The sequence below is a fragment of the Diachasmimorpha longicaudata genome, chromosome 13 (genome assembly GCF_034640455.1).
Source record: "Diachasmimorpha longicaudata isolate KC_UGA_2023 chromosome 13, iyDiaLong2, whole genome shotgun sequence".
NCBI lineage: Eukaryota > Metazoa > Arthropoda > Insecta > Hymenoptera > Braconidae > Diachasmimorpha > Diachasmimorpha longicaudata.
In genome coordinates this window covers 3,387,199-3,400,682 of record NC_087237.1, presented here as the reverse complement: position 1 = coordinate 3,400,682, position 13,484 = coordinate 3,387,199, and the positions used below count along the sequence as shown (strand labels likewise).

General features: G+C 40.8%; 1 protein-coding gene across 18 annotated transcripts in view; it reads left to right on the top strand.

The window, feature by feature from the left end:
* Window positions 1–13,484, top strand: part of LOC135168413 (agrin-like) — a 256,515-nt gene that overhangs the window by 226,370 nt on the left and 16,661 nt on the right. For all 18 annotated transcript variants that reach the window (XM_064132568.1, XM_064132558.1, XM_064132556.1 and 15 more), the window contains 4 exons: window positions 4,354–4,581; window positions 10,101–10,316; window positions 10,997–11,238; window positions 12,009–12,195. In XM_064132568.1, the coding sequence (XP_063988638.1) occupies window positions 4,354–4,581; window positions 10,101–10,316; window positions 10,997–11,238; window positions 12,009–12,195 (873 nt within the window). The remainder of the gene's footprint in view (window positions 1–4,353; window positions 4,582–10,100; window positions 10,317–10,996; window positions 11,239–12,008; window positions 12,196–13,484) is intronic.

Here is a 13,484-nt window from a genome sequence, read left to right as displayed (position 1 = left end):
ATCAGTGTGTCGCAGTTCTATCCAACTATTTCACACGCATAACGAGACTTGGTATTACGGTCCACTGAGAAAAGCCTGAACTCAGTGTAAACTGGGGCGTGCAAAACTCGTTGCATTCCTCGAATGACTGTGACCACAGTCAAAACTAAATCCCAGACTGGCTTAACGAGCATTTTATATGCTTCTCAGCGTAAAACTCTTCATATGCCTGTGGGAGAGAAAAAAAAAAGTTGTATTGGCGGATCAAAGGCAGGTAAAATTAACCGAATTTTTTTTTTACCCCAGCGGTGGTAGACATGAAGGAGGGAGACGTTTTTTCATTTTTTTTCATGTAATTTTTGAAGATTAAAGAGCGTTGGAGGTTACGGAGTAATATGTTAATGAATGTTCTACACTGAGTCAAAAATTTTTTTCCCAGAAACCTGCAGATTTTTTTGTAAACCATTTTCTAATTCAAAATGCATCATTCGGAGAATTAACAAAGATTTTTTCCAATAACCTAATTCCAATTATCCAAATCTATTTTTTTAATTCCATTAGACTTTACCCGTAACGGTTAAAGGACTGACTACGATTTTCATCGTCCAATACACGAATTCTGTCATGAAGTAGCTGTGAATACGCGCAAATAGTAAAGCAGACTGATAGGCAATATTCACCTCTTTCCGTGTCACCACCTATTTCTCGCAAAATTTTGTCACGCGAAATGGGAACATGGGTTATTGCGAGTCACTCGATTTCGTTGTGTATCGCCGTTGGGCAGACGGGGACTAGAGGGATTGGATGAAATACACACGGAAACGTTTGACAGGATATCTCTCTGTGACAAGACTCAACCACATCGTTTGTCCAGCAGCTGTGACCGCCAGACCGAGCGACTGATGCGACGATTCAGATGGCGCCAATTTTGTCACAGAACGATGAGCGAAGAAGAAAGGAATGTGCAGGATCAATTGGTTATAGAAATTGTGTAATAGGATTGTACAAATGGAGACCTTCCTTTCAATCTTGAAGAATCCCCCCGAGGTCAGGGAAGTCCAGGATAATCCGAGTCACGTATTACCCGAGTTTTATTCCGATCAAATAACGTAATTATTGATAAAATCATTGAGAGTCGATTGTAGATGAAAAAAGCATGTCATGTAATCCGACGGAGGTCTTTGTTTCCTCGGAATGAACCTCCAATCGACCGGGTCCCATCAACAATCACCGAATAGATTGGAGTTTCCCAGAAATACCCAAGTGAGTGTCTGATTGATTTCACTCCCTTTCCTGGAGTGGTAAGTCTGCAACAACAAATCGATTTCTCGATTTCTCGGTACTAATTGGAAGTCATTTTCAAGTGGTGACTTCATTCATCCCCTTCTCAACTCCCTACCCCATAGCACCACCCCTCACCACTCAATCCTCATTCTCCCGGTTTCATCTTCTCTTTTCCCTTCATTTCCGCCATTAGAGTGTGGTTTACACTCCTCATCGATTTATCGATTGCATCCCGATCACTTCATCGTATCTTGAGACATCGGAGTGTATAATTTCCGGGTGTCGTTAACGATCTTCTCCAGTTACTTGGTAATTATTGAATTACTGGGTTCAATGCGCTTCAGCTTTTTATTTAATGTTGCGAAATCATTGGGTTAAATCGAAATTAATCGGAAACATGATCAGTGGAGCTGAACAGCTTTTACCGTACCCCCCCTCCGCCGATGGGATGGGCCAGTAGAAGATGTAACCTTCTAATTTGTAAATAAAATAAATCTTAAGATAAATTACCGCATTATATGAAAATTATTGGGATATTTTGTTGAAAAAGAATGACGAAAAAGCATCAAAGTTATTGCATTTGGTTATCGTTGATGCGAAATTCATTAGTATCAGAATTTGTCGCAGTAGTCGATATGGAATTTTATATCCCGAAAGGCTATTCAATTGATCCAGTAATTTAGTTAGGAACAGAGAGAGCTCTGAAAGTTCGGTACAATGCGAAAATTATTGGCGTTTGTTTAACAACTGTGGAAAAATTGAGAAGCCACTGGTGGTTTGCATTGAACAATGTACATTCTCAAAAGGCCAAAATCCCTTGGGGAGGGTTTGGGGGTAGCCCCGTGGTTCCGCCCAACGGAAACGTTATGTGGTAATTAATAATCCATTTTGACCCTTTTTGCCGACGAGACGCGTCCAACGCTCGCTCTCTGTTTCTCTCTCTATGGTGAGTTGCTTCTGCTTCCGGATAATTTATTACCGTCCACCAACTGCACCACATTATACTGTAACCAGTGGTGGAGATTTTTTTCTGAAATTGAATTTTTTGGGGGAATTTATTTCTGATATTCTGGGACACGTGGAATGTCCGGATATGTTTTTAACGCTGTGGGGTAGGGAGAGGTGGTTATTTACCTGTTTATCTCCGAAGTTTCACTGGAGTCATCGAGACATCTATGAAAAAATATATCTCCGAACAAAAAAATTCATTGCGTTGAAGGACAATTAAATTCTCTCGTCTGTCGTTCTCAAAACTCACTCAATCATTCGAGAACTGCTTTCACCGAGAAAAAATTGAAAGACATTTTAATTGAACCCTCTTCACAGCCTCTCCAGAGACCGACAAAAAAGTCCTCAAATCTCGCTCTCCCGTGAAACATATTCTTGAGGAATATAAAAAACCGAGACGGGAAGTTTCGCGTAAAAGCGAGGGGACACAGTCCGGAAAAAAAAACAGAACCAGGGAGTCTGAAGGGTGTGAGAAATGGCTCTTAGAAAATCATCCCCTGGATTTGTGATGCTAATGACTCATTTGAAACAATTCATCCTCACAAGAACCAAATATTTCCATTCAAGAAACGACAGTAATTTTTGGTAAATTATTCTGCAGGAAACATCCCGGGAAAAATCGTTAACCGTCACCATCCGCCCATCAATCGATGAGCTAATCGCCTAATTAATGAATTTCGCGATCAAGGAAGCGATAAAAATGTCGCGGTCAGTCGAAGGCATTTATGACTGGTCTGTTGTAGTCAGGTATGTGGTTGCGTGGGCGGTTCCAGGGAAAGAATAATTAGTTGATGTCGAGTGTACCACGAGAAAGTGCCAAGGGCTGGTGAAGGAACGACGGGGGGGTAGATGGGTGGCTGGTGGATACGTTGAGAAGAGGGCAAGTGAGGCTAACCACCCTCGTGGGGACTCTAAAGCCAGTGGTAAGGTAGATTAGCGGTCGGACGTAACCATTAAGTGGCCCTTCACCCCACATAAGAGTCCAAGGGATTACACTTTGTTTCGGAAAACCGATTCGTGTGGATAGATCTGTCGCGGAAAAACATGGTGTAACACTTGACAGGTGAATTCAAATTTCTGTTTCTTTGTCGGAAATAATTCGATGAGTGACACCACGACGAAGGATTCCATTATTCTAACACGATTGGAGACGAATTAAATATTTACCCCCTGTTGCATAACCCCTGGAATATTAAACTTCCAACTTTTGTATGAAGATCGTTCCAATCCAGTCCTTATTCATGCGACAGTTCTCATGGCATCTGCCAATTTACCGCTTGATGGAATTAAAAAATGAGGAAGCAGAGAGCCGAAGTCTTCGTAACCCAGAAATAACAGACCTGTCACGATAGTTATCTGTCACATGAAATGAATTAAAAAATTATCCGAGTAATGCAATTATCGTATCATGAGATTTCTTGACATTTTTGCCGGACGAGAACCCCAGAAATTCTTTTCCTACCCCGCCCCATTCCATCCCCCTGTAAATTATCGCGTGCACAGCGCACAGATGAATGCGAATAACCGCGAAAAAAAATTCTAATTAATTTAATTTTAATTGCGTCTCACATTTTCCCTACCCCCAGCATATCGTCGAATATTTACAACACGATACCCCCCTAAAATTTCGAATTATCTCCACTCACCACTTCTCGGTAGCCCTCACTCCCCCAACAATCCCTGAAACTAGTCGATTACTCCATTAACGATAATTCACCACTCGCATCAATGCACTGTCGTAGAAAATCGAATTAACGAGTTTATGGGCTAATCGCCGGTCCCTTTGTCCATTCATCGCCGATTATTTCCATTCCCGTGGTTAATCCAACGAATAACTACGTCACCCCAGTATCAATGTCTCGTCGTTAATTCCCAGTGGAAAAAGCCTCCGCCCGTGACAGAGAAGAATTGTTAAATGTGATAAATTCTCCCGGACAGTTTCATCATGAAATTGACCACGGTTTTTCTGGCGATGACTCTGTGGAGCAACAAAAGCTGCCCAACGCATCCAAAAGGTTCCATTGATAACGTATAAAAAATTCAAAAGCAAATGCTCAATGATTTTTCTTTTTTTTGTTCCAGAAATCAAGGATCCTTGTCACGGTGTTAATTGCACACTCGGGGCCGAGTGTGTGAGGAGTGCGAATGGAACGAAAGGCTCGTGCGAGTGTGTGAAGAGCTGCCCAAATGCTGGTGAACGAGACGCTGTCTGTGGAACCGATGGAATCGATTATCCCAGCATTTGTGCATTGAATCAATTCGTTTGTGAGAAGGGGGTCAATGTCACGGTTGAGTTCAAAGGAAAATGCGGTGAGTAAATTCGACAAACCAGAAATTTTAATTCTACATCAATAATATAATCAGATACGTCCTCCATTCAAAGACCGACTTCGTAATTTTCCGCATATTATAAACAATCAGGTGCGAGTCGTACCCATCCCCGAGGGTTTAAACGTGAAATCTCCCCTTGTAAAAAAAGAAACCTTCATTCGTTCGCAACCATCAATTATCCCACTAATGAAAATCAACTCCACATCTTGAATAAATTCATTTCGTAAATGGAAAGTTAATTGAAATCTCAATAAAAGTGTTTTATTTAAATAAACTCATTCATTTAATTTATCAATGTTCTGTGCTGTCGTACGACGGCACTCGCTATTCCTCGGTAACGCCACCCGGTCTTAAAAAAATCCCCACAGCGAAGAATGGGCGGTAAAACTGAATAGTTGAAGGGACGTAGAGAATGAGCGAAGGGAAAGATAGACGATAACACTGTGGAATCGGGCACTATCGTTGTACATAACGAAGAGTACCGGTATGAACCCTCCCATCGTTTGCGTTATAGGCGGACAATGATAAATCGTCAATGGGCGATGTAGTGTGAGGATTGCACCCTGGGTACACGATGAATGTGAGCCCAGGTATGTACAGGGCAGGTATTGCAGGTGTTTGCCTGCAACCCCTGCTGGCAAAATCGATGCCAATGACGGAGAACTAAAATTCTCCCACACACGTGCGCCACAGGTCAGTTAACATGTAGACGACAGGTGGGTGGGGGTGGGGTTTGGAAGCGAGCCGAAAACAGTCAGCCGTAACAACGCGATATCCAAGATTTACAGTTACGTGAAATCCCGGGGAAAGCGAGAAAATACCTCCTGCCATCTTTGTTATGAATTGCAGTCATTTCACATTCCCTTCGTCTTCGGCCAGCGCATCACGTTGGGAGTGACATATCTTCTGCTTCCCTTTGAATTCTCGCGTTAGGTGACGTTCAAAGGGGGGGTTGGAGGGGGAATCTCCCTGTGGAAAAAAAATTTTATTCGTTGAATATCTCCAGAGGAATCGTTGAAGGATCTTCGGTACATCGTGATGACTCGGAAAATTGTGGGGGAGGGTTGGGACGACAGGAGTTTTTCCAATTTAATGTTGGTGAGTGGGGAATAGGCTTCTTCATTAAGCCATTAATTAGAGTATAGGAATTCTATTCTGACGGACAGTCTCGCCCAGTGCAAGAATCTAATACAAACCCGGTAGCCGTTTAATCGGGCGAGTAGTGAAGACAAATGTTTGATCAGCCAGACATACGAAAGCGTTATTTACTTAGGATTAGCTAAGTTCTCCGAAAATGTGAGGATCATCCACTTCCCCATTACAATAGTTCCTGTTTGCCGATCAAATATCCTCTAGATAATTGATATTAATCACTTGATAAATTTTTAAATTGCTAATTAACGTAATTAATCGTGATGAAACGCATTCAGTGTATTTTTTAAATCGAAGAGTGAACGAATACGATGCCATTTCTCTCATTTTCTCCGGGGCTTCCTGCTTCCCGTGATGGGAAAAATTTTTAATTCAACACCGGAGAATGAATTTTCAACTGAAAAATCAGTTTTCTGATTGTCAACCCATTCCTCCCCTCTTCTATTATTTGTCATCAGCGAGTGAACAAAAAAACGTGGTAATATCCGGGAATGGAACATTCCTCTGTGAACGGAGGAAAAAAATGTCGCTGGGGCGCATCGGTCTCTTCGACGATGCCAGCCCTTTATCAATCGTCAGTTGTCTTTTCCATGAGCGAATACATTCTCGCGTTGAGATCAATAAGTTGGGGGGAATAAATGCTGTCTCCCAGAGACATAACAGCCCTTTTACATACCTTGCGTTTTATATCTCGAATGGAAATTTAAGGGCCAACGTAAATGGAATTAACGTCAATTTCTCGTGACTCTTTGGAGACTTTTATGATGAATAAATCATGAGCTTGTAATTACATTCTTGTTCTGAGCTGGAGGTAATGGTACAATCGAAGCAGTATCCCCTAACGAAATTATTTCAGTAGCTGGAAATTTCGCAGACAAATTAATTTCAGTGAAGAATTGACACCTGTGATGTCTTAAAGTTAGGGATCTTTTCGTAGTCTCTTTTTTTCAAAGAAAAATCTGCCTAAAAAACAGTTTTCGACTCGGGCAGATCGGTATTTTTCCGCTCAAAATTCTAATTATGGCTGGGGCACCAAATTCGGTGCAACATATGAACTCCAAAGAGTCAAAGGATTCCAAAATTCAATGTAACGATGGTATTGTATATCTTCACAAAAAATTGAATATCAACGATTGAATTTCGACGGTATGATTCTGCAAATCGTTATACCAAACCGAATGCCGTAAAAAATGACGCGAAATATCGAAAAAAAGGAACGTCATTTCCAACCCCTCAAGGGATGCCTACAACATGAAATAAAAAAAAAGGAAAAAAAACGTAACGACCATTGGGAGGCTTGACAATGCACTGCGGAGAAAAACTGGGCAGAGAGGAAATATCGAACGACGTTGTTGAACGTTGACGAGGCAGGAAACGTACCGAATCTAACTTTTAAACGAGCAACCCCGTGGAGACTGGGGAGTGCACTCACCTCCTCCAATGGTCATGAGATTAAGCGATTTCATGGGGCTCAGGATTATTACCGTTACAAAGCGTACAATGAGAGTACTACGTTGCTTTTTTTCATTACGCGATGGTGTGCACTGACGATTTGGAAAACACATTACGCGGGATTTAAGATTTTTTTATTTTCTGAAATGAGATTGTTTTTTATGAGGCTTTTGTTTATTTCAGGGGGAATTAAGATTTCACTGCTGCGAATTTGTGGTTTAATTCTGCGGAAGAGTTCCTGGAATTCTTCATGACATTGCAGTTTCCTTAGAATTTTTATTTTCAAATTGAGGGAGACGAATGTAAACTAATAATTACTATTAATTATATAATTAATTATATTCATTTTTTCCAGTAAAATTAATATTTCTACGCGATCGGCACCTTAACACCAATCGACAGGAAAAAAAATACTAAAAAAATGTAAAAACCAACAAAATTCCGTAAACGAACCGACGAAAAATCATTTTATCAACTCCGCCCTGTCCTCCGTCACGGAAATCAGTCATCGCCTGTAGATAAGTGTCACTCGTTTAAAATTCAGCCGCCATCATCCTCCCAAGGCAATTGTTTTCAGCATCTCCAGCCCACCCCCTCGAATCCCCAGCGGGGTTGCAACGTGAGGCGGTTGACGTCGCTCTCTAATCTTTAAAGTTGCCTCCAACTTAAACTTTTCCCAGTTTTTTTTACCATTCTTACAATTTTTACTCATTTTTCTCGCCTCCCTCACCCGCTCACACCCACTTCTTTGCATCGCCCTTGAGTAACTCCTAAGGGTGGAATAATAATCGAATGGAGGGGTGAGGGTGGTATTGACAGCGGTAGACGATTATACGTGCGTTTAAAAATCAGAATGGAATTGAATTAAAAAGACAGACGTTACACGAATATCAATGAGTTCGTCATCTTGACTCGTGACTTTCAAGAATAAATGATTCGGTGTTAATGATTTCGGTGGATTGATTAATTGACTGAAGGAATTGAGAGGCGGACTAAATCGAAATAATATTAATTAACACTATTAATTAATTTAGCTTCACAAGCAATGCTAGTACAAATAATAATAATAATAATAATAATAAGAGGGATGAAATTAATTTGAAGATCATGAAGTGTGAAGTGACTTAACGAATACAGGTGTCTGTAATTTCATAATTCACATCAAATTTGAAACAAAAATACCAGACTTGAAAATACCTCCCATCCCCATCCTGACTGAACAACCCTTGGAAATACATTACACACCGAGCACATATAGCTTCCGCGTTCAACAAAGCGTAATCCTCCACTCTCACCCATTCGTTCATCATTGATGCTGTCTTGCCAGTTTCCCCCACGTATTTTCGTCGCTGAAAATTTTCGTTCATACAGGTTTACAGGAGCGTCAACCCAACCGAAAGTGGAACACGCTAGTAGAGAGACAGGTGCAGTGTGAACATCCACTGGCAGGTATATATAAAATAGCAAGGGGGTGAGGGGGATGGGTAGAAAATAGTGTATATGGATGCACACATCAGTCTCCCGTCGCATTGAGTTTCTCTCGCCTTCTTGAGTTTCCACGTTATCGTCTACACCAGACTGATCTCAACCACCTGAAGTCCCCCACGTCCTTCTCCCTTCCGCAGCTAGACGAGAATCGATACATGGGGTGCATTCATTCTTAAAATTCGAGAGTTGAGACAGCAGCGCTGACATCCCGCGTTGAAAAATTTGCTTCTGGGGAATTTATTCCCGGAATTGTCAGGAGAATTGTCGAAAGAAGTTCGGAGGATCTACCCGGTGATGGAAATTAATCATCCCCTATTAATTTATTAATCTCCAATTCTAATGGATGTAATTTAATAAAGAAATTTTTCGTGAACGTCAGATTTCTTTTAATACTATCACCCACTGCGATCGTTAAGCCCGATCATTCCCATATTTTTCCCTCAATCAGTGACCACGTGATACTAATCTTTCATGTATTCACCCCCCTCCGCCCCTAAATTCCGCAAAGCGCCCGCACCGTCAAAAAACAAGACGAAAATAGTGCTTATCGCTTCAGGCGAATCGGAAAAATCATTGGCCACGAGAATGGTAGAGGGGTGAATTCCATTAGCCAAGCCATCGGTGGCCGAGGGAGTGTTTACCCGCTCCATTGGTCTGTAACTTAAGCTCAACCACCCCTCTAGCCAAGAAAACAAGGCGCGTTTGGTTGTAGTGCTTGCAGCGGCGCGAGAAAAGCAACTTGCCTCGTCAGGAGAGAACTGAAACCCGAGATTCGGGCAAACAGGAAGGGGATTCCAGGTTCCTTCCTACAGAACTACCCCCCTTCCCTCACCAACCCTGGATCGTAGACCGGGAGATTAATCTTGACGGAATATCTCCGGAACGGACTGACCGAATCTCCGCCGCAGAGCAGTGTAACCTCCTACATTTCCGATTTCTTTATCGCTCCTCAGATTATTTCAATCATTTCATATCAGCGAATGGGCAGAAGTTGCGATACTCAATACATTTTATGTCCGGATAGAAACATTGTGATCGTAACAGCCGATCCCTTGTATTCAGAACCAAAAAAAGTCTCAATTTTAAGCACTACTTTTTCTAGTACAACAGTAGAACTACCAAACAATTCCTGAAACTTGGGAATTAATCCCCCAGACAATAACGACCCACTTCTCTCCTCATATCCTCATTTTTACAAACAACCCGTTGTGATCTGAACCTCCCCCTTCCCCGTCCGACGACACGAGCGTCCGCTTATTACCCTCATTTCCAAACCAGGATCAACAATAATTCCCTATTATTTAAAAAAAATCCTCCACGTTTATCAGACGATGATGACACCCCTGGGGAGCCAGAAATGGTAAAAATGATTCCCAATTAAATACCAAATTGACGTTTAATTTCAGATCCCTGTGGCAGTTTGGATTGCACTGAGCCAGAAGTGTGTCAACTGGATGAATCAAGGCAGCCGAGTTGTCGCTGTGGGGAACAATGTGGTCTTGAATTCTCACCGGTTTGTGGTAGCAATGGCAGAACTTATTCCAACGAGTGTAGCCTCAGGCAGGAGGCTTGCAGGTCGAGATTACCACTCAGAAAAAATTACGATGGCGCATGTAGCTCAGGTTCGTTCAAACTGAGAATTTAATTATAGGTGGATGAATGAGCTTTTTGTGCAATTGTTTTATATCAATAAATAACCTGTAGGAATCAGTTAAATATTTTATTAAATTAATCTTCTTACAAACCAGGATCCACGATTTTTTCCAGTACTTGTACTTGAATTTTTATTTTACATAACTGCTCTCGATTTCGACGTACAATGCTTTATAAATTCGATCATAAATATTCCTCGGGTATTTTTTTTAACAACAAAAAGAATTATTCTCACATGTCCCAGGACGTAATTAATTAATTTCCCTGATATCAAATTGTCCACGAAATATTCCTCGTCGGATAAATTTTGTTCTGCTATTTTTACTGTACATTTGGTGTATGAATATCAATTATTATGTCTATTTACTCGGAATCATATATAATCTCTTCACTTTTTAACATTCAATTCATTCACCCCTGTTCTCCATTCCATTCTTCACGAAAAGAAAAATTTAATTACATCACACCAACCGAATTCCCTCCCCTCATTCATTTTCATACACTCCTTTAATTAAAAAATCCACAATTTTATTGAATCGTTCCAGAATAATGCGCCACTGGAATAAAACTTCTTTGAAACCCCTCCCGTACACCCCTCTCACGACGAAATTAAAATTTTTATTCACCCCTTCTGTAATTTAATTAACAGGAAAGAATCCATGTGATGATGCACACTGCAGTGAATTCGAGGAGTGTGCAATCGATCGTTATGGCATTACTAAATGCGAATGTGGACCGGAATGCGAGGCTGTATTTGTGGCTGTCTGTGGGGCCGATGGTACAACGTACAAGTCACAATGTGAACTGAAGAGACAGGCGTGTCTCACTAAGAGTAACATCGAGGTCGCCTATATCGGCAACTGCGGCTCTCGAGGACCCTGTACTGAGAAGGCAAGGGAATTATATTGATATATCTGGGCTCATATTGCACTCAGGAGGCGCACTCCAGACTAACCAAATCATCGGGTGGAAACTAATTGGATGCCTCTGTGAAATCAAAGAGCAGTATCTCAATTAATAATGAGTCGTGGAAAAAAAATTAATTCATCAATTTTTTCTGTCATTTTGGCATTGGAATATCTGAGAATGGAAGCGATTTAACCGAATTTCCCATAAAAACTTTTTTATCGGGAATTTGATTTTTGATGAAAAAGATTTTATGACCAAATGTCGTTGGAGCAGTCTTTTCCAAGATATTCACGGAATACTAAAAATAATTGCGCAATTACAATGAATTTTTAATGTAAAATACTTAACACTCGCAGCTTTGACAGAAACCTTTCTGTCTCAAGCGAAAATATTTTGATTCCTATTAATTGGACATGCCCTCCATGAAATTGAAGAGTAATATCAAAAATCGCCAGCAGTCTCGAATAAAATAAAATCCAGCGAAATGAGAATGAAAAAAAAATATCAAATCAACTTTTAGAATTTTCCTTTCTCCGTTTTTTACTAGCGGTTCCGAGTAATGAAGAGCCCAGTCACGCTCGATCCTGAGGGTTATAGAAATAGAACGTGACGTGGAAAATTTTCTCCCTCTGGATAGAGTATTTTTCTTACTTCCCATTCCTTTCAAATAATTTTTTTCGCCAATTTTTTCCTTCATTTTTTTTTCTCTTCCTCTCGTTTTCTGCGAGAAATAACACTCGGATTACTCACAGATCTGTCAATGGGGAGCCATCTGCGCTGAGCAGGGAGATACTGCTACCTGCCAATGTCCCACATGCTCGGTTGAATTCAATCCAGTTTGCGGTAACGATGGTATCAGCTATGGGAATGAGTGCAAGCTCAGATTGGAGGCTTGTCAGCACCGGAGGGAGATCAAAGTCCTCTACCAGGGCTTGTGCAGTGAGTAACGATTGATTTCTTTGTTATAGAGACGAAGCATTAGAGTTTTGGACTTTGCAGTGGTTAGTTGACCAAAAAAACTAGCTCCCAAATTTTTGAACTTCATGTTTTTCAACTTTTAACAACTCCCTGAAAAATGAGTGCTTTGTTTCTGGCATGTTGATGTGAAATCTAGGCAAAAATAGACTCACGTTCGTGAGTAAATTCTGAGGTGAAATAAACACCTGTGAAATGCCTCGTTAGCGTTTGACCTCATACGTATGTACATGAAATTTCCGAGTACACGTGTTCTGCCTCCCCATGACCCACAGACCTTTCTGAACTATAGGAAACTGAATATCGCTCGTCGGAGGATACACGGGGGGTGGGGGAGGAGGGAGGATTGCGTTGATGATCGAGAGCACTGTAACGAAGATAATCGGTTTATTGAGCATGAGAAAATTTGAGGAGCCAGTTAATTAATAATTCTCAACAGTTCCCTGACCTCTTGACCTATCGATTCTTCTCCATCCAAGTTTTAGAACTTACTCCATTGATTTTGCCCCCATGAAATCCAAAAACCAATCGCACCCTCTCATTCAATTTATCCCTTGAAAATCGATAATTTTCTCAGTCGAATATTCCTCGTTTCACTCCTTTGAATTTCCCTCGCGCAAATAAACGACCAAATATAATGACCAGAAATACGCTCTCACCATCTGTACAATAACGATCTCGAGAATAATGACAAATGCACAAATACATGAAGCAAGAATCATAGTCACAGATTCCCATGAATTTTAATGACAACTTTTCACCGTCTCCTCCACTTTGTTTTTCCATTTTACTTCCTCCTTCATACCTCTCACTTTTACCATCCAACCATACTCCCTTCACTTCTATATTCATTCAAAGCTGTAGAAGATAATTCTCCCTGGCTTAAGGAAGGGTTTTCCAGGATAGAGGAAGGGGATGCAGTTATGCAAATACCCGAGAATCTTTATTAATGCCATTCTGAATGTCATGTTCTGAGAAGTTTGACGGTAGAAATCATAAACTCGGGAGAATCGCTTTTCAGGGTGCATCAAGTTTTGTTGAATCGACATAAATAGAAGTTTAAATGGAAATGAAGGGAGGGAAAGTGAAATATGACATTCGTTTATTCTTTTTTCATTGCAAGTGGTGCGAAAAAAATTACCTCAATCGCTTCTTCTATTGTATCGAGACTTTGAGTTGCTATTCACAATCATCTGTTTTAAAACCATTAAAAAAAAAATAATAATCGTCATGGCCGAGAGAAATTCGTAAAA